This window comes from Artemia franciscana, chromosome 15 (genome assembly GCF_032884065.1).
Source record: "Artemia franciscana chromosome 15, ASM3288406v1, whole genome shotgun sequence".
Taxonomy (NCBI): Eukaryota; Metazoa; Arthropoda; class Branchiopoda; order Anostraca; family Artemiidae; genus Artemia; species Artemia franciscana.
The window spans coordinates 42,014,216-42,039,305 of record NC_088877.1 but is presented as its reverse complement, the minus strand read 5'-3'; the positions used below and the strand labels follow the sequence as shown (position 1 = coordinate 42,039,305).

Here is a 25,090-nt window from a genome sequence, read left to right as displayed (position 1 = left end):
GTTTGCTGACTGGTTTAAAGAAACACTCGGATTCTCGCGTAGGCCTACTATGAATTCCAATTTTATAGCTATGCATGCACAGAAGGGAACTGAAATCCAAGTGATTTTCCAAAGAAAATTTTCTTGCGGAGAGGAAAAATTTTCCAGGGGAATTTTACACAGAGAGGGGGGATTTCCTGGTATGATTTCAAACAGTCAGTGATAATATAAAGAAAGGTTGTATTCAACTGAAAGTAGGGGCCAACATTAAAACTTCACACAGGAAGCATTCTGTATATCAACCATTCCAAACCAAATCACCAGCCCCCGTTGTACACCAAACAACCTGTGACACCAGGAATTGAACCCCCGTCCTTGTGGACAAAGGATTTCACGCCTAGCGTCCCAATTACTCCGCTAGGAAGGTTTTGGCAGCGTGAAACCGACAATATATTCTTGCTCACATTCTCAATATCACAAATTCTGGATTCCTAAAAACGTCAAATTCAAAAATTAGGATTTGCTTAAACTCTAAGCAATTGGTCTACCAGATGGTTGGTGAAATCAAAACTAGCAATAAATCTCTTTTTTCTCCCGCTAAAGGCCTCCGGCGTGAAGCCAAAATATTGGTTTATATTGGTTTACGGGTATTCTTGGTTTATATTTTAATGTCTTAATCAAAAGTTTTATCCTCTATTCATAATATTCTCGCTTTATTTAAAAATAGAAAGGTAGTGTGGACCGCTGATAATCTTTAAACCAAACCCACAATCTCTGATAATCAATCCAAGCCCACAAAACGCTAATAATCTCTGCAGTCAGTCACATGTTTTCTGCAGTCACATGTTTTCTTGCCATGGGTCGCAGTTTACAGCATTAATCCAGCCGCTACAGAAAATCAATTCCACCCATAATAAGCTTAAGAAATTATGTACTTGGGCAAAAATTGTCAATGCCCCTAGGTGCTGAAACTTGAGAAGACTTAACTTGGAGGAACTCTTTCTCTCTTCTCTCTTTGATAAGAATTCAATTTCTCTCTGATAAAAAAAAATACTTAAGACGATTTTTTTTTATTAGCTCGCATAGCATTTAAAAAAATTGATGTTCAATGATCCAACTTACTGACAGTCCTTTCCAATATGTAACCATGAAGGAGGTAGTGCTCCCGACACCGTAGAATGTGCTCCCGAGATTAGATGGACTGCAACCAGTAATGGCTGCAAAAATCAAGACCGATAGGTCAATCATCGAGGAGTAATCCAAGATGAGAAAAAGACGATCCCTTGAAAGTAGTGGTTCTGAGGAGCGTGGACCACTGGTCACTGATGACTGGCAAGCGGTGGATGACTCTTTCCTGTCTTCTGTAGGACAAGTGTTGCCTGTTCAAGCCGTTAGGAATCTGGCAGGCGATGTTCTTGATATTAGGGGGGGAACAGTGGTGGGAAACTTGACATTATCAATGAAGGTTGCTCTACAACGGAGGGGAAAAAAAAAGATCAACAAGATCAATCTGAAAATATCATGCTCTAGGGGTGCCACTAGCCCAAAGAGGATAAACATTCCGGAGAATGTAAATGTGTCTGACGGGGAGGAGTTAGAAAGATACAACTGCTAATAGATGTAAGTAGATATAAATAAATGAAGTATAAACAAATATATTTAAAGATATATAAATAAATAGACATAAATGAATAAATAATGTACAAAACAAAACGGTATTTCAAACATTTCAAACGGGGAGGAGCTACGAAGCCACAATGGTTAGCGAGTGCCCAGATATAAACAAACAAACAAAACTGAATAAAACAAAAAAAGACCCTTATGTTCCAAATATTTTGATGGAGAACAGCTTAGGAACAAAGAGGAAAAATCCCTAAGAATTAAAATTTTTTTGACGACGAAGAAGTAGGAGGCTTCAAAACTGAATAAAATTCGTAAAACACCTGATTATTCACATCTGTTTGATGTTGAAAAATTAGAGATTATACCAGTTAGTTCAATACAAAACAAATATTAAAAAGAATTTTTAAGATACCTCACATTTCCTTTAAACCTGTTTGATAGAGGGGCCTAAAATTTACTATAGCTACAAAATCAAAATATGTTATTCAAAATTTTTAGAGCTCAGTCTGTTTAATGTGGAAAATCTAGCATGTTACATAGGCTGGTTACATATCTATATAGATAAAAAGAAATTAAAAAAATAGTAAAAAATAAACCAGTGCAAAGAAGAGGAATTACAAGTTCAAACAGCCAAATATGTATTCACTGGACATTTATTTATAGGTCGCCTAATTATAGGCCATAGGAGATAAACCCCTTTTTTAATCTGAGAGGCAATTAAAAAACCAGACATTTACCGAGACCAAAATACCGATAATTAAAGTTATTTCGAAGGAGAAGAGTTAAGGTTTATATAGGCTATTATGTCATAGAACAAACAATAGAAAAGAACTAAGCACAAACAAATAAAGAAAGAAAGAAAGTATAGAAATAAAGAAAAAGGTCTAGGTATATAAATAAAGAAAATACCTGAGAATTCAAATCTGTTTGATAGAGAGGGGCTGTTTTGACTTCGGTTATTTTAAGGGTTCCACTTTCATCTGTACACTGATAGAGTTTGATTTCACTAGACCTTTCTTTGTCTGTCACCTCATCAGAGACTACTGGAGATAGATCCTTTTCTTTCAAATTTAAGAGACTATTAAACTTTTCCCTTTCAGCAGATGGAAGAAGATGTTCTTGTCCATCTTCAACAAAAACAATGATGGAGCCCCCATGTTCAGCCTTAATTTTCTGAGCAAGCTGAAATAAAAAGAATATTTTACAATGCTATACATACACAAAAAAGGAGGGGGGTATAGGTCAAAGCATATACACAAGAGGTTGGAGTTGATAAGTTAAGAAAGTTCATGTTCTTGATCCAATATATAAATTTTTGACAAGGCTTTTTGTCCTGTTTTCAAGCATGAAGTTGCAGCTTTCTTTTTCTTTTCTGATCATACCCCTATGAATGGGTGACTAAAGGATGCTATTCTATTTAAAAGACCATATGCCCTATTTCCAACAGTCGTGAAAATATGGTTGTTGTTGTCACAACCATCCTGGAAGGATGGTCAAAGTTGGTGTTGGGCCCCTGGCACTAAATATCAGACAAATGTCTTTTCATAATTTAATTTTCTCTCTAAAATTATTTTTCACCCCTGGCCCTAGAAACTAATCAAGTATCTTGTTTGTAATATTAAGGTAACTTAAGGTAATATTAAGGTAACTTAAGGTAATATTAAGGTAACTTAAGGTAATATTAAGGTAAACCAAAGCTCGTTTGTTCTTTTGCAGGAAAGAATTCAACTAAAAAGTAACTCATTTAACGGCCAAGACGGTTAAAAAGCGTCACTTTTGGCAAGGGTTCAGTTGGGCTCAGAAATTCACTTCGTTTTCGAACTTAAGTAACTGAGGCTTAAATATGGCTATTGATCAGGATCTAAAAAAGAACCCGCCCCCAGGGACACCGTACTTTTGATGCTCTCTCTGTTTGTAATTTTTTCTATTTTGTCACTATAAGAATTAAATAGCAAGTTTCTTAACTTTTTTTATTGTGCCTATGATTTATTATTACCACCGAGGTCATAGGTTTTGGGGAAGTTGATACAAGTTCTTCATAGGAAGACATTCCTGTGCCATTGAGGTATCTTCTACGAGAGAAGATATTTGGAGATATGGCTCGAAAGATTAAGCCAGTTTGTCGAGCATAGATAAAGGTACTGTTCATACCAGAATCTTTTCTGTCCCACTCTAGTCCAGAGCACGACGTGACCTTATCCGACGTGACAATGGAGACGTTTGAGGGAGACTCCCAGGAGAGGCTGCTCTCCCCCTAGAGACGGCTTGGTCAGTTGTAAGGACTTAATCGTACAATACGTAACTTATATAGTTTTTTTTTTACTTAAGAGTGTGTAGGAGGAGCCTCAGTATTGCTCTGGCCCACCTCCTCCGCCGTCTAATAAAGGTAACGACCTAGTTTGCTTCTAATACTGGTGGCCGTGATTCGAACACGCCTTTCTGAAGATATGGGGTAGTTTAGCCTACAAACATAGCCTGTATAAATTGCACAAATATCAACGAAATCAAATACCATCTTAAATGACTAAAAATTTCGAGGGCTTATCCGAAATTTAGGAAAAAAGTATTATACACGGCGACTTTTTCGACAGAAAAAGGAAAATTTATTGGCCGAAAAAGAACCGATGTAAAGAGCACATAATTCCCCAACGTATTTTGAGATTAAAAATAGAAAGAAACCAAAAATTGGACTATTTGATAGAATCTATAGATTGCAGATTATTTTTCAGAATTATTAGAATTTACCGTGACTTTAAAGAGGAAGGCGTGAAAGCGTGTCCTTTAGCTGTAATCTGCCAGGTGAAAGATAACGTACTCGGTTATGCAGAGAGGCTGGAGGCTTGAGGCATGTCCCTTAATGGAAGCCTGCTAGTTAAAAGGTACAAGTTCGGCGGTTGTGGCTCAAATCTGTTGGCTGAAATTGAGTTGGGGCAACAATGAACTGGCGAAACATAGACGTCTTGCCCGTGGAAGGAAAACATTTTCATTCCGTCCTAATAAATTTATGCGTACTGTTCTCCCACAAATTATATACATTAAAATTTCGGGAGATTTATTTCACGTTTAGAGACTTGTTTATATGAATTAAATCGGAATTCCATACTTCATTATCGATATACCCAGAAATTCATAACATTTAAGAAAAGTTGAGATTTATGTCGAAACTACCTACAACACGTTCTAGCTCTCTTAGGAGAAGAAAGGAACTGCATAGACCCCCCCCCAGATTTTTACAGATTATTACCCTATATTTTCATTTGTTCAAAACCCCCTCAAAAGCGTAGAGAAAACGTCACCGGCAGACAAAACACGATTCAAACTAGCGCACGAAATGACAGATTCACCCGCAGTAGTAAATTTCAATCGACTTTACGGATAGCTAGGTTTCCAATACAAACAGAAAGGGGAGACCAAGATGAACCACGAAGTCAGAAAGAGTTGTTCCCAGAAATTTTCTTTTAAAACTATTTTTAAGGAGGGAGATTGGGCAGTAGAAAGGCGGCAACCGGTAAGAGGGTGGCGTTTACCCCACCCTCCCGGCATTTACCCTCCAGAAAATATCCCCCGCGGAAAATTTCCAGAATACTTTCCGCGGGGGGGTATCTTCCTTGAGGTTATTTTCTGGGGGGGTGTTATTCTCCAGGAGAGTATTCTCCACGGGGGGGGGGGGTAAAATCGCGGGGATAAAAGCCAGCCATCCCCGAGCAGTACACCGAACCCCGCCCCCAGAAAAAACAAACAAACTGGATCGTCATACATACTTCACTGAAACCTTAAAACATTTTTAATGCTTAGATCATTCCTGGCTCCTTTCAGTTCTCTATCAGACCAGCCCTGAAATAAATCCACTCCAAGGCAGTCATTACTCTCTGTCAGAAACTGGTAAGTCAGGGGAGACTTTCTAGTTGCCCATACAACATTACCCTTTCTTAGATTTTCACACTTCAATTATGAGATACTACCTGGAATAAAATCTGTTTTTTCTTCTTTTTTTTCCTCAGTTGTTCGAGGAATAATTTGGTTAAATTAGAAGGAAATTGGATAACAATTATGGGATATTCACCTTTACGGGAAAAAGAGCTCTTCAGTTAAACGAGTATTTTGAGAACAGGGGCAGATCGAGAGCAAAATTTTGGGGGAGGCCCAATGTGACAAGAGCACCAATGAGCAAAATCTTGGGGGCCAATATGACGAAGAATAATTGACCGAATTGACAAATTTATTAAAAAAAAGAGTAAAAAAAGAAAAAAAGAAGTAATGAGGGCGCCAGAAAAATCTTGGGTGGCCAGGGGTCCTCATGGTCCCCTGGATTCGCCACAATTTGAGGACTTACATTGCAGCTATTAACTTACAACCAGATGGTCTCAACTACATATATTTGCCTTTTTCTTCACTATTCTTTTTATTATTTTCTTCATTTTTTTTCTTCATTATTTTCCTAAAAATCAACTGTTACCAGGGCCGTATTAACGGAGTCCCCCGGTATGAATACCCCCTCCTCACTCCGCAAAAAAATTGTCTGACTCGTACAAAACTGAAATAAAATGCATGGCAACAATTTTTTTTTCATTCTCCCCCGTCCCGAACAAAATCCTGGATACGGTCCTGACAGTTGTTCTCCTGAGATTCCTACAACGAGTTCAGAATATTACCTAGAACTTTTCATGCGCAAGAACAAGGGCTCATTTACTAAATATTTGAAATTGTTTGGGCATTAAAAAGAACTAGAAAATAGTTTATGCCAGCATTAACAGCATTCTACCCGAGAATGTCATTGAACGACACCAGCTGTGAGAATGAAATAATTTGGAACGAGCAAGAGGGTATAATTGTTTGCAGATGACGTTGAAGAAAGAATCAGCTTAAAGATATAGTTTGAATACTTTGCTCATCTGCTAACGACAGTTTGTGAAAGCAAATTCGGAAAGTGAAAGCAATTTCGACGTCAGGGCTTCTACCGGTGCAAAAATTAGAAGGCAATGAAAAGGTCGTACATTCTTTTTAATTTTTATCCCCTTTAGGCAATATCATAGAATATATACACATTATAGTATATATATATGCTCATCTTCGACGAAAACTTGGTACAAACATACGGTAACGAGTAGTTAAAATTCAAAAGTATTGCCCTACCCCTTTTCAGGAAAAGATAAAAAGCCACTGGTGAAAGGAATCCACAATAGTTTAAGAACTTTTCCAATACTATTTTGTGCCCATACTTGGACCTGTTTAACTTTACGAGGAAAACATTACAAGTCAAATAAATAAGAAATTATTTTGTGACAGCATATTGACATGGTCACGTTGTTTTTGAAGGTTATTCAGTAGCGAACATATTAAAAAGTCTACTCCCTAATTTCTTGGAAAGATTCCTTGGGGGTATTCCTTTTAGATGACAATAGAAGCGTCCGACCGCGAGAAATAACCTCCAAAGTGAATTAGCTTGACGATAATTTTTTTTTATTCAGTTAGTATGATGGCTTAATCTTTCCCCTGCCTACTTGCGTCAGATAGTTCATGAACAGTTTCAACGACAACTATTATTATATTCAGAAAACATGTGAGCAATATATCTCTAGAATGTAGGACAATTTCAAGACCACACTGTCTATGAAATAAGTATGACAAACTGAAAAAAAAAATGGAAGAAGAAAAACGATGATATTAACAGCTGGTGTAAATAATTTCTGAGACCACACTGGCTAATCATGATAAACATAAAATCGCGAAGAAAGAAAAAAAACGAGGACAATAAACGGCCAGTAAAAAAATTGAAAAATTATACATATATTTAGGTCAAGGTCACCGCTTGACCGCCCTCAGCTCAGAATAAAACTAATAAAAATATAAAAGACCAAACCTTAAAACAAACCACAAAGCTAAAACAGGAGGACTCTTTCTGAGCAACGGTGAAAGTTGAGTTACCCTTTCACCGTTACTTAGAAAGGGTCATCCTATTTTAGTTCTTTTCAGGAACATAAGTAACAATTTAATTCTGGACGAGGGAGAGGGGGCGAAGATTTGTCCCAATTTACGGAACAAACCTCAAAAAACAGTACATTATCAAAATATTATACAAAAACATATAAATAGTCAATAATAAATAAATAATACAAATAATGAAAAAAAAATGTTATACAAAACATGAAAACAAACAATCTTGTAAACAGAATGTGTTTAGGTATATATAAATTGTTTTAGTTTCGTAATCAAGTATAGAAGTGAATTTTATGTTGTAAATGCTATTTTAAGCATATAATTTAGTTCATTGAATGCCTGATTTTCACTTTTCTTAATGTGGACAAGCATCCTATGCAGCATTTCGCAAAAAATTACAGATAGCGGGTTCATTGACATCTATGACTAATCGTGATGTGAGAAAAACTGGTTTTCATCTGCTTCTGACTTTTTCTTCTGTTTTTTAATTTTTGAGACAGATGATGTGACATGTCCATGATTTGCGGTTTTGGCAAGGAAGAAGGATATGACTAATCATTATTAGGTCAAATATGTCACACTTGAAATAGGATATTGAAAGGAGATTGTCTTCAATGCATGTCCACAGATGGTAGGGTATTTCATATTTAAATTTCCTGTTGTCTCGTCATATTTCAAAATCTTCGAGATTCTTGTTAAAAAGAATTAAAAAAAACATGTCCACAATAGAGGTTTGCTATACGCAGTCTTATTTTCAGAAAAATCGCCGAGTTTCAATGCAATTCAGAAAAACTAAGAAACTGGTGAAATAATAAAAACAATACAGGAAATTAAAGATAAGTTGAGTGCGCATTTTGTACCCCCTTCCCTCCCATACCTTTTCTGTGTTTTTATTGGTCCTGTACATTGTACATTGCACATTGGTCCTGTTTCGGCACAAAAATAAATAGATCTCTTTTTCAAAATTCAACAATAAGAGATAACCTGATCAAAGGCCGTATCCAGGGGGGTAGAGGGTATCGGGTTTGAACCAACCTCCCAAAATTTTGTCTCAATCGCAAAAACTTAGCTGCCCCCTCCGAAAAAATCCTGAAAACGTCCTGGGCCTAATCTCTTAATTTTAAGAAAACGATTTTTATTTTAATTGTCACAAAACGTCACAAAACCCAGATCTTCATTGCTTGATGCACCTAAAGAGGAACAAATATACTTCATTTCTTAGATAGATTACCGAAATATTGTATTATCTGAGAAGTGCCATTTCAATTTTTCGATTACAGTAGCCCACTCTCTTAGTTTTAGAGAAACAAGGAGTTACTCTAAGAGGTAAATAATGTCTTTTATTGTCAGATGAGTTTCATTTCATTTCTTAGAATCACAATAATTTCAAAAGCTTCCACCTGGTAAAACTGTATCATACTTCCGTTTTTTAATAATAGAGAGAGTTTGTATTTTTTTACTATAATGATAGTGTTTTTACTTACTTATTATCCAGAACACACTCAACAAGGGAAGATAGGTTAATAATAATGAAATATGCCAAAATATGACGAAAATATAATAATTTAGGAAAAAAATTAGGAAAACTCCAAAAAAGAAGATGGAAATTACACCCAGAACACATTATATTAAATACCTAACTTAGTCCAACGACACCTAAATATTAAATAATTAATTGAAACACACCTGGATCAGTTTATTTCACGAAAGATAATCCAATTATAACCATTTTTTCTCTATTTTCAATTATAAGCAAAATCCTCTTTTGTAGGATATAAGGTAATACAAACAAGAGCTAAGAGCTCATATGGCACTTGTGACGAGGCAAGAAGAGCTAAGAGCCAAGAGATCATATGGTATGAGCTCTAGCAAAATTCTATGAATCAATAGATTGATTTAAAAGGAAAATAAGAGGCTTAATGCCAGTCAGGATTTAAAATAAGAGCTCTGAGTCACGATGCCTTCTAAGTATCAAAATTCATTAAGACCCGGTCACCCACTCGTATGTTATAAATACCAAATTTTTTCTAATTTTTCCTCTCCCTTTAGCCCCCCCCCAGATGGTCGAGTCTGGGAAAAATACTTTATCAAGTCAATTTGTGCAGCTCCCTGACACACCTACCAATTTTCATCGTCCTAGCACGTCCAGAAGCAACAAACTCGCCAAATCACTGAACCCCTCCCCCCAGCTCCCACAAAGAGAGCAAATTCAGTACGGTTCCGTCAATCACGTATCAAGGACATTTGCTTATTCTATCCACCAAGCTTCATCCCGATTCCTCCACTCCAAGTGTTTTCCAAGATTTCCCCCTCCAACTCCCCCCAATGTCAAAAGATCTGGTCGGGATTTGAAATAAGAGCTCTGAGACATGAATTCCTTGTAAATATCAAATTTCATAAAGATCCGGTCACTTCTTCGTAAGATAAAAATACCCCAATTTTCACGTTTTCCGAGAATTCCGCTCCCCCCAATGTCACAATGTTCCAAGAGATCCTCCAACTCCCCCCAATGTCACAGGATCTGGTCAGAATTTAAAATTAGAGCTTTAAAGCGCAAGATCCTTCTAAATATCAAATTTCATTAAGATCTGGTCACCCTTTCGTAAGTTAGAAAAATACCTCAATTTTCAAAATTACCCCCCCCCCCAACTCCACCAAAGAGAGCAGATCTGGTCCGGTTATGTCAGTCACGTGTCTTAGACAGGTTTTTATTCTTCCCATCCAGTTTCATCCTGATCTGACCGCTTTAAGTATTTTCTAAGATTTCCGGTACCCCCAACTGCCCCCCCCCCAATTACACTGGATCCGGTCGAGATTTAAAATAAGAGATCTGAGTCACGAGGTCCATCTAAATATGAAGTTTCATGAAGATCCAATCACTCCTTCGTAAGTTAAAAATACGTCATTTTTTCTAATTTTTCGGAATTAACCCCCCCCCCCCCAATAGATCAGATCCATTCCAATTATGTAAATCATGTATCTAAGACTTGTGCTTATTTTTCCCACCAAGTTTCATCCCGATCCCTCCAATCTAAGCGTTTTCCATGATTTTAGGTTCCCCCACCCCAAACTCTCCCCAATGTCACCAGATCCGGTCGGGACTTAAAATAAGAGCTTTGAGACACGATATCCTTCTAAATATCAAATTTCATTTTTTCTAATTTTTCAGAATTAACCCCTCCCCCTCCCCCTCAACTATCCCAAAGAGAGTGAATCCGTCCGGTTATGTCAATCATGTATCTAGGAATTGTGCTTATTTTTCCCACCAAGTTTCATCCCGATCCCTCCACTCTAAGTGTTTTCCAAAATTTTAGGTTCCCCCCTCCCAACTCCCCCCCCCCCAATGTGATCAGATCCAGTTAAGATTTAAAATAACAGCTCTGAGACATGATATCCTTCCAAACATCAAATTTCATTAAGATCTGATCAACCGTTCGTAAGTTAAAGATACTTCATTTTTTCTATTTTTTCAAATTAAGGCCCCCCCCCCACTCTCCCCAGATGGTCAAATCGGGAAAACAACACTTTCTAATTTAAGCTTGTCCGGTCCCTGATACGCCCGCCAAATTTCATCGTCCTAGCTTACCTGGAAGTGCCTAAAGTAGCAAAACGGGGACCGACGGACCGACAGAATTTGCGATTGTTATATGTCACTTGGTTAATACCAAGTGCCAAAAAAACGATTCGTTTTTACCAGAAAAAGTAATTCAATCTTGTATGTTCAGAAATCAATGTATTGGTATAAATTCTGATAGTTATCTCCAACCTAGCAAATTAATCAGCTCTTCATAAATTCACCCCTTTATTTTGCCTATATTGGATTGCTGAAAATTTTTGGAGACACGTTAGTCCTATCCCTAGCCTACATTTCCCTACTAAAGATCTTCTGGCAAGAGTCACTCAGTCAATTAATTCTAGGAGAACAAAGGGTTTTACTCAAATCTAAAAAGCTGCACGAAGTATCTCATGCAGAAAAAAGCTTCTTGTCAAACAGTTCGTGGCAACGAACTGTGAGGAGCGATACGGCTCAATAGTAACCGAAGCTATAAGAAACAGAGCCTTTATAACAATAGATATATAAAAAGAATCGAATTTTGATGGCTATTCACAATATATAAAACTCATCAAGCTTAATATTACCCATCAAAAGTTACGAGCCTGAAGAAATTTGCCCGATTTTTGAAAAAGCGTGAAACACCCTCAAAAAATCAATGGATCTCAATGAAAATGGCACCATCAGATTCAGCATACCAGAAAACGTCACTGTAAAAGTTTCATGCTCCTACTTAGTAAAATGTAGAATTTGAGTTTTTTGCCGGAATAAAGATCACGGATGCGTGTTTATTTGTTTGTTTTTTTGTGTTTTTTTTTCGGGGTAATCTTAACGAATCCAGTGATCGTAGAAGATTGGGAGATGGCTCATTTGATCGGAAACCAAAAGTTCTAGTGCCTTTTTAAATACCCAAAATAATGAAAGGCAGGCAGCCCACCTCCCAGACTCATTTTTCAAGTCGCCCGATCAAAATTTCAGATAGCCATTTTTTTTTCCGCATAGTGGAAAAATCTAATAATTATTTCTTTGAAGATGACTTGACCCCCACAATCTCTGGGGGAAAGACTGCAAGCTATGAACTTTGCCCATTGTTTACATATAATATTGGTTATTGGGAACCATACAGACATTTTTCAGGAGGGATTTTCTGGTGGAGGTGGGGGAGTTGGTTACATTCGAGGGTACTTTCTACAGAATAATTTTTCGTGGGGGAAAGGAATTTCTGCGAAGGGGGCGCCGGATTTCCCAGCATTATCTAAAAACAGATCAGAAATTAAATAGAAAACAAGTTTTTTCAACTGAAAGTAAGGAGCAACATTAAAACTTAAAACAAGCAGAAAGACTTACGTATATAAAGGGAGTCACCCTCTCCTCAATACCTCACTTTTTGCGCTAAAGTTTTTTTTAGGAACTTTTAAAACAGCTTATTATTCTAATAAGCGATTTAAGAGTCATTCTTAAATAACTATAGTAAAAACAAAAATGTAGCGGAAAGAGCGAGGTATTGAGCAGAGGGCGATCCCCGTCATATGCGTAATAATTTCTGTTCGTTTCAAGTTTGAATGTTGCTCCTTACTTTCAGTTGAAAAAACCTGTTGTTGTTTTTTAATTTAATTGTGAACAGGGACGACAGCCAGAGCACATGCTAAAACGTCTCATAGTAGGAATGCAACAACCAAAAAAAAAAAAAACTAACTTATTTCATCACATTTCATGATTGACAAAGTTTATGTTATTGTCTGATACTTTGGGACATAAATAATAGTAACTAATTACTTGTAATTCGCTTTCGAAAGAAAACCCTCCTTGTTATTCACATATCCTAATTACCTTGGCGCCATGCATTTTCTCGTATCTATTGGCCGAGCGACCAGTCCAAACAAAAATATGGTCTTTCGTGTCCAAAACGAAAACGTCCCCTTCCGTCATTTCTTTCCAGGAGACTTCTTTCAGCTGGCGAATCAGCGGAGCTCTTTTCCCCTTAACGCTGAATAAAAGTGGGGTATATTCATCGCTGACGTGCTTGAAGCCTGAAGCCACCCCACCTTGTAGGATCCTAAAAAATCATAAATTTTATTTATCTCCAACAGACATTATTCCCATTAAAAGGATTGGAGAGGCGTAGCATCTTCACATTAAAATCAAAAGAGAATTTCTATTATTAGGGGCATATTTTCAGAAGACACAAGAGGAAGTTTTTCCAGAAAAAAAACGTTTGTTTTCGTGAGACATCTTTCAGCTGGCAAATTAGTGAATGATTTTTCCATTCAAAGTATCAAGGACATCAAAATAAAAACATATCTCGCCCCTGGGCCCACCTTAGGTCTGTTCATACCAGATTCACGATTTTTTAATACTATTCTTTCGGCTGTTTCATAGTTATGAAGTTTTTAGGGCAGTATCAAATTTTCGTCAGTGTTCCCACGCTAAACCGTGAAATCAAACAAGAAAAATTATTTAGTTGAATTTGACAATTTTTTTTGTCCGTAAAAATTCAAACATTAGCAATCTGTTGACTTTCAGTTTCGGTGCTTCCTTGTTTTTTACGACATTGTGCAAGTCCTCACGTAACCAAATCAAAAGATAAGATTTCATTTTCATTGCCCTTGGTACTTTTGGTAAATAAACTACACTACTATTGCTATTAAATCACCGCATCACTGAGGCCCACACAGCTGTGCACCATTCTCCTTCACCCGGACCTTAAGGCTAGCTCCACTCTTTACCCTCTCCCATGAAGTTCTAAGTTCCTTTAAGCTGTGCCTTCTGATCTCTTTCCAACCCATTCAGGGACAACTTGGTTTTCGTCTGGCTCCATATGGTTGGTCAAAAAGCAGAATCTTTGGCAATCTGTCATCCTTCATCCGTGAAATGTTTCCTCGCCATCTCAATCTTTCTCTCATTGCTGCCCTAGAAAGTGAAATCAAACCACATTTCTTGCAGAGCTTGTTATTAGACATACGGTCAATTAAACGGGTAATCATATCCATAAATATTCCAAATCTGTCGTTTTCGTATGTAATCCATTCGTGTTGATCGATTACGATTTTTTTTCCTCCGTCGATTTGTCCTCTAAAGTCGATTTGTCCTCACAAATCGATTTCGATTTGTCCTCCGTCTAAAGAAGAATGTTTACTGCTCCCAACATTTCCTGTAGTCAAGCACTGGCAGATTTGGCAGCATCTAAAAGCCTGTTTTTGTTTTTTTTTCATTTCCTCTTTATGGTAAATAAGATAATAAGACAAAGATCCTTGAGGGGCCCCTTAGCTCCTAAAAATGAGCACTAGGTACATTCTTTAGAAGCCAAATTCTTTTTTTAGTCATGATTTTGAGATTCAAGTACCAATGGACTGAGCTTCGGTCTGTGAAAAGAACGACAGTTTTTTTTAATCTCCTTCCCAAAACAACATAAATTTTTTTCGGTGTTTTTTTTCGATTTTTCCGGTATCCCAAGTATTTATGATGTGATTCATATGAATTTTTTTTTTTTTTTTGCAAAATTAAGGCCCTTAACGAATTTTCCCGAAGTTGTGACCTATCCAGATTTTTTTTTCCTTACTGGAAAATGGTATATGCCAGTTTTCACAAGAAAACTATACTGTCATTTTCGGAAAAAATTGCAGATAAATAAATAAGCATACATATAAACAATATATTAATTTGCAATTTTTTTTTGGCAAAATTAAGGCCCTTAACGAATTTTCCCGAACTCGTGACCTATCCAGATTTTTTTTCCTTACTGGAAAATGGTACATGCCAGTTTTCATAAGAAAACTATACTGTCGTTTTCGGAAAAAAATTACAGATAAATAAATAAGCATACACATAAACAACTATTCGTGATATTTTCACATCGTACAAAGCAGCTATACCTTAAAAATATCAATACGGTAAAAAGAAGTGATCAATTTGAGCAACTCCTAAATATAATCTACTCCTTAACTCCTTGGCAAATATGCACCATTAGCAACACTGAGATTTGAGGGTGTATGACTCACTGCACGCTCTGCATGCTCACAATTAATGTGAGCAATAATTAATTCCTCCAAGAATAGCAGAGCAAACTGCAACGTTGTTAGATAATATTTTACTTCAATTAATCTTCCCAAACACGAGTTCTTCTAAATAATCAAAGTGATCACTGTATTGTAGTGTCTGATCTATGCTGAAATTATTACCCTAAAAATGTGATGAATACGATAACGTATGCGATATGAATACGATAATGTGTGAATACAATAATATGTCCGATAACCAGTATATCCATAACCTAAGAGTTTTAGCGCAAATAGGGAGATATTGACAAGGAAGAAGCCCCGTGACATTCTGAATGATTTCTATTCGCTTTTAGATTTCATGCTACTCTTTATTTTCTTTTTTTTTAAACTATTGTTTTTTCATTTAATCTTTCTTTGTTTATCATAGTATACTTCATGTTGTCCTAATTGCGAGGAGGGCTACCTTCAAACCCGACTCCTTAAATCAAAATTTAACAATGCACGCTATTATGCTCGATCTGGGACGTACATGGAAATTCATTTTTGTCGAAAATTGTGCAAAATTTCCACACGGCATTAAAATAAAACATGAAAATATAATAAAGTGTAGAAAAATTATAGAGTATCTCAGGGTTTGGGCCCTAAGGCCTGATTTTCCGTTCAATACAGCCGCCCGTTCAATAAAAAAAAAAACATAGGCTTGGACCCCAATTTCTATGGCGTACCTTTCTGGCCCTCATTACGTGTCATTTCTTCGATGTTCTTCAGTAGCTCAAAGAATAATAGGTGTCTACACATTCTATTAAAAGATAAAAGAAAACAAGAAATGTTCATACTCGTGCAAAAGTTGACTTCGGATTATATAACCCCTCCTCATTTCCAACTAGATGGTTCCATAATCTGCCCTGGCATAGGAGTAATATTGTATTTTAGAGATATCTATATATATAAAAATAAGTTGTCTGTCTGTGTGTCTGTCTGTGGATCAGGTGACGTCATGTTTCTGTGTTGACTGACGTCATGAAATTAGTTGTCGTCATTTTTGCTTTGACGGTGACGTCATTCAAGATATTTAAGACATATGTTCACGTAGAAATCTATTAATGTTTAAGTTTACAATGACTGATGAACTTACCATGGCAAAAGCCGATGAAGATGCTCAAAGAGTCTATGCCAAAAAACTTGCTGCTGATAGAGAAAGTCAGAAAAGAAAGCGTGCCGAGGAATCAAAAGAACAGCAAGGAAACAGGCTTGAGGCTGATAGAGAAAGAAAGAACAGAAAGCGTGCCGAGGAATCAAAAGAACAGCAAGGAAACAGGCTTGAGGCTGATAGAGAAAGAAAGAACAGAAAGCGTGCCGAGGAATCAAAAGAACAGCAAGGAAACAGGCTTGAGGCTGATAGAGAAAAAAAGAACAGAAAGCGTGCCGAGGAACTACCAAAGCAACGCGGAAGCAGACTTGCTGGTAAAAGAGAAAGTGAAAAAAGAAGGCGTGCCGAGGAATTACAAGAACAGCAAGAAATCAGGCTTGCTGCTGATAGAGAAAGTAAGAAAAGAAAGCGTGCCGAGGAATCACAAGAACAGCAAGAAATCAGGCTTGCTGCTGATAGAGAAAGTAAGAAAAGAAAGCGTGCCGAGGAATCAGAGCAACCTGAAAGTTATCGCCTGGCATTCAGGTACAACCCAGTCGATGATTATAGCTTGAGTAGATGTGTTCAAATCGGGACAATGTCTAAAATTTGTCCCTATTGCAAGGCCTTGAAATTCAATGGTGAAACAATGGGAATGTGTTGCGCCTCAGGAAAAGTTAAACTTCCTCTATTGGCTGCACCACCAGAGCCATTGAAGACGAATGAATGCTTGCCTGAAAAATTCTAATTTATGGGCACACGTAAAAATATTAAAATTAACTACAAATATGCGTGTCCGATTGCAAAACGATGACTCTGGTCAAACATTTTCAGATCAATTGCTGACAATTGGAAACGGAAAGCTCCCAGTAGACTCAATTTCAGGACGTATACAACTACCTGCTGATTTCTGTAATTTAGTGACGTCCAAAAATGAATTGATTGAAAAAGTATTTCCGAATATTCTAAAAAATTATAAAAATAATAAAAGGCTAAGTGAAAGAGCGATTCTCGCACCCAAAAATATAGACGTCCACGAAATCAACAATATTGTTTTGACCAAGATTCGAGACCAGACAGTCCTTTACAAGTCAGTCGACACAGTTTTGGAACCAAATGAAGCGGTTAATTATCCATCTGAATTTTTAAATTCCATAGATCTTTCAGGGTTTCCACCACACGTGCTACAACTAAAAATAGGCGTACCAATAATACTTTTAAGAAATATAAACCCACCAAAGCTTTGCAATGGCACTCGACTTGCCGTAAAAAAAAACAATGGAAAACCTAATAGAGGCCACAATCTTGACAGGGCCTTTTGAGGGTGAGGCTGTTCTTATTCCTCGCATTCCCATGATTCCAACGGATCTGCCTTTTCAATTTAAAAGATTGCAATTCCCAATTCGATTAGCATTTGCAATCACCATTAACAAAGCTCAAGGTCAATCATTAGAAAAATGTGGTGTAGATCTTAATACTGATTGTTTTTCCCATGGACAATTGTACGTTGCATGTTCGAGGGTCGGTAAACCTGACAATCTATTTATATGCAGCGACAATTGGACAGCGAAGAATGTTGTATATTCGCAAGTTTTACGCAGTTAATTTGTATTGTATCTATCTATCTATCTATCTATATAAAAACGAGTTGTGTGTATGCATGTTTGTTTGTTTGTAAAAAGAGCGTTTGCATATGATGTCATTATTAGTACATACGGCTTTGTATATGCAGAGACAATGGGAAAGCCAAGAATGTTGTATATTCGCAATTTTTACGTAGTTTAACTCCTGCAGACGAAATGAATGCTTGCCTAAAAATTCTAATTTATGGGCACACGTAAAAATATTATAATTAACTACAAATATGCGTGTCCGATTGCAAAACGATGACTCTGGTCAAACAGTAGACTCAATTTCAGGACGTATACAACTACGAAAATAGCGACGAAGACCACACTGCCTTTCCATATCATAACAAAATCAAATACCATGTGATTGCGGAAAATACTATGTCGGCAGGACCCATCAGAATCTAGACAAACGGTTACAACAGCATAAAAATGACATAGACAAGGCCTTAATTTCAAATAGTTCCAACAACTCCTTTGATTCTGCTTTAGGTTGGCATATATTTAATAATCCGTCCCACATGATTCATTTTGAAAACTCTTCACTCATTAGTAATGATTTGGGAATAAAACAGGTGGTTCGAGAATCAATCGAAATTAATCTCAAAATAAATAATAATATTTCTTTGAACAGGGACTTGGGGGAATACTCACTAAATTCTTTATACTCAAATTTAATTAAAAATGATCTAACAAAATATTTTACTAAACCGATTTAAAATAGTACTGAACAGACTACGAAAAGGCCTTTGAGACAGGCTGCTAAACAAGCAAGATTAGCTTTAAGAAATTGCACCTAATCATTTTATTCTCTTCAGTTTGAATGAGCTTATATTCTCATTTCATTCTTTTCGCCAGTCCTGGTTGAACTTCGTTGAAGTAAGGATGCTAGGGCTATTTTTTTTTAAAAAAAAGTTTTAAAAAGTGTTTTTAATTATTCAGTGTTTAATCCTCACAATTTGATGTAAGTTCTTTTATATATATATATAGTTTCTCTCTTATTCTTGTATTGTGCTGAAGACGGCCCTTGGACATAGGGCCGAAATATCTACAGAAATAATTTCCACTGTCTTAAAATTTTCCCTATTGTCTCTACGTTGTATTTGTTTGGTATACAACTACCTGCTGATTTCTGTAATTTAGTGACGTCCAAAAACGAATTGATTGAAAAAGTATTTCCGAATATTCTAAAAAATTATAAAAATAATAAATGGCTAAGTGAAAGAGCGATTCTCGCACCCAAAAATATAGACGTCCACGAAATCAACAATATTGTTTTGACCAAGATTCGAGACCAGGCAGTCCTTTACAAGTCAGTCGACACAGTTTTGGAACCAAATGAAGCGGTTAATTATCCATCTGAATTTTTAAATTCCATAGATCCTTCAGGGTTTCCACCACACGTGCTACAACTAAAAATAGGCGTACCAATAATACTTTTAAGAAATATCAACCCACCAAAGCTTTGCAATGGCACGCGACTTGCCGTAAAAAAACAATGGAAAACCTAATAGAGGCCACAATCTTGACAGGGCCTTATGAGGGTGAGGCTGTTCTTATTCCTCGCATTCCCATGATTCCAACGGATCTGCTTTTTCAATTTAAAAGATTGCAATTCCCAATTCGATTAGTATTTGCAATCACCATTAACAAAGCTCAAGGTCAATCATTAGAAAAATGTGGTATAGATCTTAATACTGATTGTTTTTCCCATGGACAATTGTACGTTGCATGTTCGAGGGTCGGTAAACCTGACAATGTATTTATATGCAGCGACAATTGGACAGCGAAGAATGTTGTATATTCGCAAGTTTTACGCAGTTAATTTGTATTGTATCTATCTATCTATCTATCTATATAAAAACGAGTTGTGTGGATGCATGTTTGTTTGTTTGTAAAAAGAGCGTTTGCATATGACGTCATTATTAGTACATACGGCTTTGTATATGCACAGACAATGGGAAAGCCAAGAATGTTGTTTATTCGCAATTTTTACGTAGTTTGAAACACATATATAAATCTATCTATATTCACAGGTGGGACACAGGGACACAACTACAATGGCGCATAACTAATATGGCGCGTAACGACTTACGCGCGCGGGGGGGCTTGGGGGGGCGCGAAGCGCCCCACCAACTAGGTGTTGGGGTGGCGCGAAGCGCCACCCCAACAGCTAGTATATATATATACTAGCTGTTGGGATTTACGCATACCTATCTTAGCTACGTAAATATTCTAGTATGACGTAAGGGAATTATGCTTTCTATCATACAATATTAACTAGATTTCAGATAACGGCGTTCCTTGGTAGTTTTAACTAGACGAAATTTAACACCTTCTCTCAGACTCAGAACTTAAAAGCGTTAGGACTAAGAAAATTTGGTTTTTAAGGTCTGAATTCTAGAATCATCTGATTATTCGGTTAATTTGGGAACCGAAACAAAATAGGCAAGGACAAGAAAAGAATGCAAGGATTGACAATGATGAGCAACATTTAAAGTTGTTAACGTCAGAACGTCCTTCAAGGAAATTTTTTTTTATTGAAATACACTTTAAGAGTTAAATTATATTGTTAAGTACACAAACTGATAACAGATATAAAAATAGTTTCGTTCAAAATGAATAATGACTTAAGATAAGACTAGAATTTTAGTCGATGACTTCGAAGACCACACTGCCTTTCCATGACGAAAGTAAAACAGTTCAAAATAGGGATGATACCTTTTTATTGACAGTGAATAGATATAAAATTATTTAACTGGATATTTCGAACACATGTACAGTGTTCATCATCAGCAGTAAAACTGTTTTACTGCTGATGATGAACACTGTATATGTGTTCGAAATATCCAGTTAAATAATTTTATATCTATTCACTGTCAATAAAAAGGTATCATCCCTATTTTGAACTGTTTTACTTTCAGAATTTTAGTCTTGGAGATAAATTTTTAATTCAACCAGTGGTGCCAGAGAATTCACATTTGCGCCTTTTGAACGCCTTTTGAACGTCCTTTTAGGTAGTTTTACACTGAATTCTTCAATTCTGGGTCTTTTTCAAACCATTTTTTTTTTAATGTGCAGCTCCGGATAATTTTTGGTCAGAAAATGGTAACTTAACTATATCTCACTTAAATGGCTGCATAATCTTATACCAGACACCTGAAAACACTGACCAGCCTGAATTCTGGGATTAAATATGGCAAGAATTTTAATTTAGTAAGTTTCGATTCAGGGCCCATTGCTTCAAAAATGTGGCCAAGGGTATTCGCTAGAATTGTTTCCAATAAATCATAGAAAGGAGTTCAAAAGGTAGAACGTTTTCGATTTATTCGGTGGTTATACTTTTACCTTTGAAAAACACTTCTTAATAGATTAAATTTCTTATAGCTAAATTCGATCTAAGATTACAAAATAAAAAAAAACAAGTTTTTTTTAACTGAAAGTAACGAGCAACATTAAAACTCAAAACAAACAGAAATTATTCCGTATATGAAGGGTTGTCCCCTCCTTAATATATTGCTCTTTTCGCTAAAGCCGTAAGCACTTTTAAAACATTTCCCATTCTAACTAAACGAACCCTGTGTTTCAGTAGCCGTTCTTAAAAAAATGGGAAAACCGTCAAAATTTAGCATAAAGAGCAAGGTATTAAGGAGGGAGCAATCCTTCATATACGGGATAATTTCTGTTCGTTTTGAGTTTTAATGTTGCTCCTTATTTTCAGTTAAAAAATAGTTGCCTTTATATTTAGATTTTGTTCGTTTTAAAAAAATGCAGGTAAGTCTGACTCACCCTCCATGAAATACCCCCCCCCACTCACGAAAAACTCCTCCGTGAAAATTTCATCCAACGTAAAGTACAACCACCCCCGTCAAGTTTCCTCCAGACAATTCCATCCTTTCCGTCCTGAAAAATCATCCTTTACGTAAAATTTCTTATGGATGATTCAGCCTGAAAAATCATCCTTAGCATATTTTAATTTAAAAAAGACTTCAATCTCTAATCGGTTTCTCAATCACTCCAGAAATACCCCTTCCAAAGAAATTTTTAGGAATCTTCCGTAGAAACTTTTTTCCGTAGAAATTTTTCCTTAGGAACTGTAGGAACTCCGGAAATCAAAATTCACGGAAAATAGCCCCCGTATATATCCTCCAGACCATCCCCACATGCGAAATTGAGTTAGCAAAGAGAATGTGTGTTTATTTGTTTGTATTTCTTTTCCCCAAGGATGATTGAATCCACCCAGTGGTCATAGAATATCGTGAAAGGGCTCATTAGAACGGAAATTAAAAGTTCTAGTGCCCTTTTTGTGCGAGCAGAAATATTGTAGGCAACCTGGCCCCCTCCCCGCCCTATTTTTCCCAAAGTCGTCCGATCAAAATTTTGAGATAGCCATTTTACTCGTCATAGTTGAAAGGCCCAATAACTATTCCTTTGGATATAAAATGATCCTGCCCCACAGCCCCAGGGGAAAAGTGTTTATGTCAAAAATTTTTCCATTTTTTACACACAGTATTTGTTATTGTGAAGTATGTATACATTTCCGGGGGGGGGGGCGAATTTTTCGCTGAGTTTTTTTGTGCGGGAGAATTTTCTATGGGGAGGGAAGTTTCCAGGGGATGAACTTGTCAGGGGAAATTATACACTGGGGAAATTTTCCAGAATTCTCTTACAAAATTCTTTTTAAATGTCTTGCTTTTGCTTTTCTGTCTCAATTTTACGCGTGGAGTTGTTAGGGTCAATTGTCCGGGGTAAATTTTCACCAGGATTGAATTGTCTAGAGGATTGTTCTGTAGGGAGGAGGATTTTTTCGTGGAGGTGGGGCCAAATTTCCTGGCATTACTTAAAAACGATCAGAAGTTATTTTTTTTCAAGCAAGTTCTTTGAACTGAAAGCAAGGAGCAACACTAAAACTTAAAACAAACAGAAATTATTACATGTATCTATGGAACTGCCCAATTCTCAATACCTCGCTCTTTTAAGTTTGAATTTTGTATCAACTCTGAAACACAAGGATCGTTCAATTAGAACAATAGGAAGCTTTGAAGTACTAAAAAACTTTAGCGTAAAGAGCGAGGTGTTGGTGAGGGGGCAATGCCCATCATACACGTAATGATTTCTGTTCGTTTTAAGTTTTAAAGTTACTCCTTACTTTCAGTTGATTTTTTTTTTTAATTTAATCTCCCAAGGTTCTGGCGTTGTACAGAATGATTGAAGTGATTCCTAGTTCATCAAGTCAATCAGAAGCTTCCTTCAATCAGCTTCTAATGATCTTATCACAACTTATCACAAACAAGGCTAAGAATAATAATAGAGTTGCTGATACTTTTAAGTACAACATTAGCCCTGAGTATGAAATAGTACCCCATTAAACTTAACAAAATTTATTTTGCTTAAATCTGGAATTTATATTCGGCTATAGGTCTACAGACATGTCCCAGCTATCAAACCCTAGACATGAAGACATCTTCTATTCTTCCAAGGTTTTGGCACTGCGTATAATGGGCGAACGGAAAACTCCAATGAGTCAAAAGGTATCGATAGCAAATGGCTAAGAGGTATATAAAGATTAAAAAAGGCAGGAAAAAGATTAAAGCCGACATTTTTAAGTGCTTCCTTAGTCAGGGATATGATGGAATCCAGATTTGTTACGCCGTAGTTTGTTTACATCCAGGGAAATTGCTGGTTATTAGGATATAATAAATAATTAGGTTGGAAGGCTGATTAGAGGATTATTTCTGACAAATATTATTTTTTGAATGTTATACTTTGATTAGGATAACTAAGCCGCTATTTATGACTTCCATACTGATTCTAAGAGCTTTTTAACAGGAAATTCGCTAAATTTTTGCTTAGTAAAAGATGTTGCTAAACGTTACTAGATTAAAAGAAAAAAGTTTTTGCACTAAAAATAAAGAGCGGACTAAACAGTCAAATCAATTAAGATCCAGCTTATGAAATCAAATCTAAAATATATAAAGGGAAAATCAAACAGTTCGTGGTAACTCTGAGCGACTCGGATCAATAGTGACCGAAAGTCTAAAAAACGAGATTTTGATACCAGTAGATACAGCAAAAGAATCAGCTTACTATGTTGATTCCAAATATATAAAATTCGTTAAGTTCAATTACATCCATCAAAAGTCAAGAGCCTGAGAAAATTTTCCAGATTTTAAAATAGGAACGTCCCCTTAAAGTCTATGAATCTTAAAAAAAATCACACCATCGGATTCAGCATATCAGAGAACCCCACTGAGAAGAAAGATCACGTGTGCATGTTTATTTGTTTTTTTTCCAGAAGTGATCGCATCTAAACAATAGTCCTAGAAGACCAAGAGAGGAAGCATTCGAAAGGAGAGAAAGATTTTTAGGGTTGTTTTTAAGTGGTCAAAAAGATTGGAGGGCAACTAGCCCCCTCCCACGCCCCCTTTTCCCCAAAATTATCTTATCAAAATTTAAGATAATCATTTCATTCAGCATAGTTGAATAATCCAATAACTATGTCTTTGGGGGTAAAATAACCCCCCCCCAGTGTCTGTGGGGAGAGGTCTGTAAGTTATAAATTTGCCCATAGTCTACATAGGCTATACAATTTGTTATTGGGAATTATACAGACATTTGGGGGGGGGGGCTTTTTGTGTTTGAGGTGGATTTCCATTGGGGGAACTTTCTGTGGGGAGGGAAGTTTCCGCGGTGAATTTTCCAGCTAAAATTTTATACTGGGGATGTTTGACAGAATCCCGATACGAAATTCCTTTTTAGTTGTCTCATTTTCTCTTTGTCAACTCAATTTTGCATGTGGAAATATTGTAGGGGAATTATCCAGGGACTATTTTCAACGTGTTTCAATTTCGAGGCGGAAATTCAAAAACGAAAAGGGGAGATTTCCGAATTGATCAAAAAAACGATTAGAAATCTCAAAACGATTAGAAAGTCTTTTTCAAACGAAAGCACACTAAGGAGAATTTTTCAGGCTCAACCGTCCGCAACAAATTTTACGGGATTGCCAACAAGGATGGAATTATCAGGAGGGAATTTTACGGGGGGGGGGGTATTTTACGCAGGAGAAAATTTCCACCAAAAGTAATTTTTTTTAACTAAAGGTAAGGAGCAACATCAAAAGTCAAAACGAACAGAAATTATTCCTTACGTGCAGGGGTTGCCCCTCTCCTCAATACCTTGCTCTTTACGCTAAAGATAGATTATTTGTCCCAATTTCTTAAGAACGGCTACTGAAACACATGAG

At 36.5% G+C, this 25,090-nt stretch overlaps 1 protein-coding gene across 1 annotated transcript in view; it reads right to left on the bottom strand.

The window, feature by feature from the left end:
• The window catches only part of LOC136036495 (advillin-like), a gene marked incomplete in the record, with an annotated part of 128,196 nt that overhangs the window by 46,735 nt on the left and 56,371 nt on the right, over positions 1-25,090 (bottom strand). Inside the window, 2 exon segments of the mRNA XM_065718766.1 lie at positions 2,512-2,784; positions 12,923-13,148. Coding sequence (XP_065574838.1) covers positions 2,512-2,784; positions 12,923-13,148 — 499 coding nt within the window.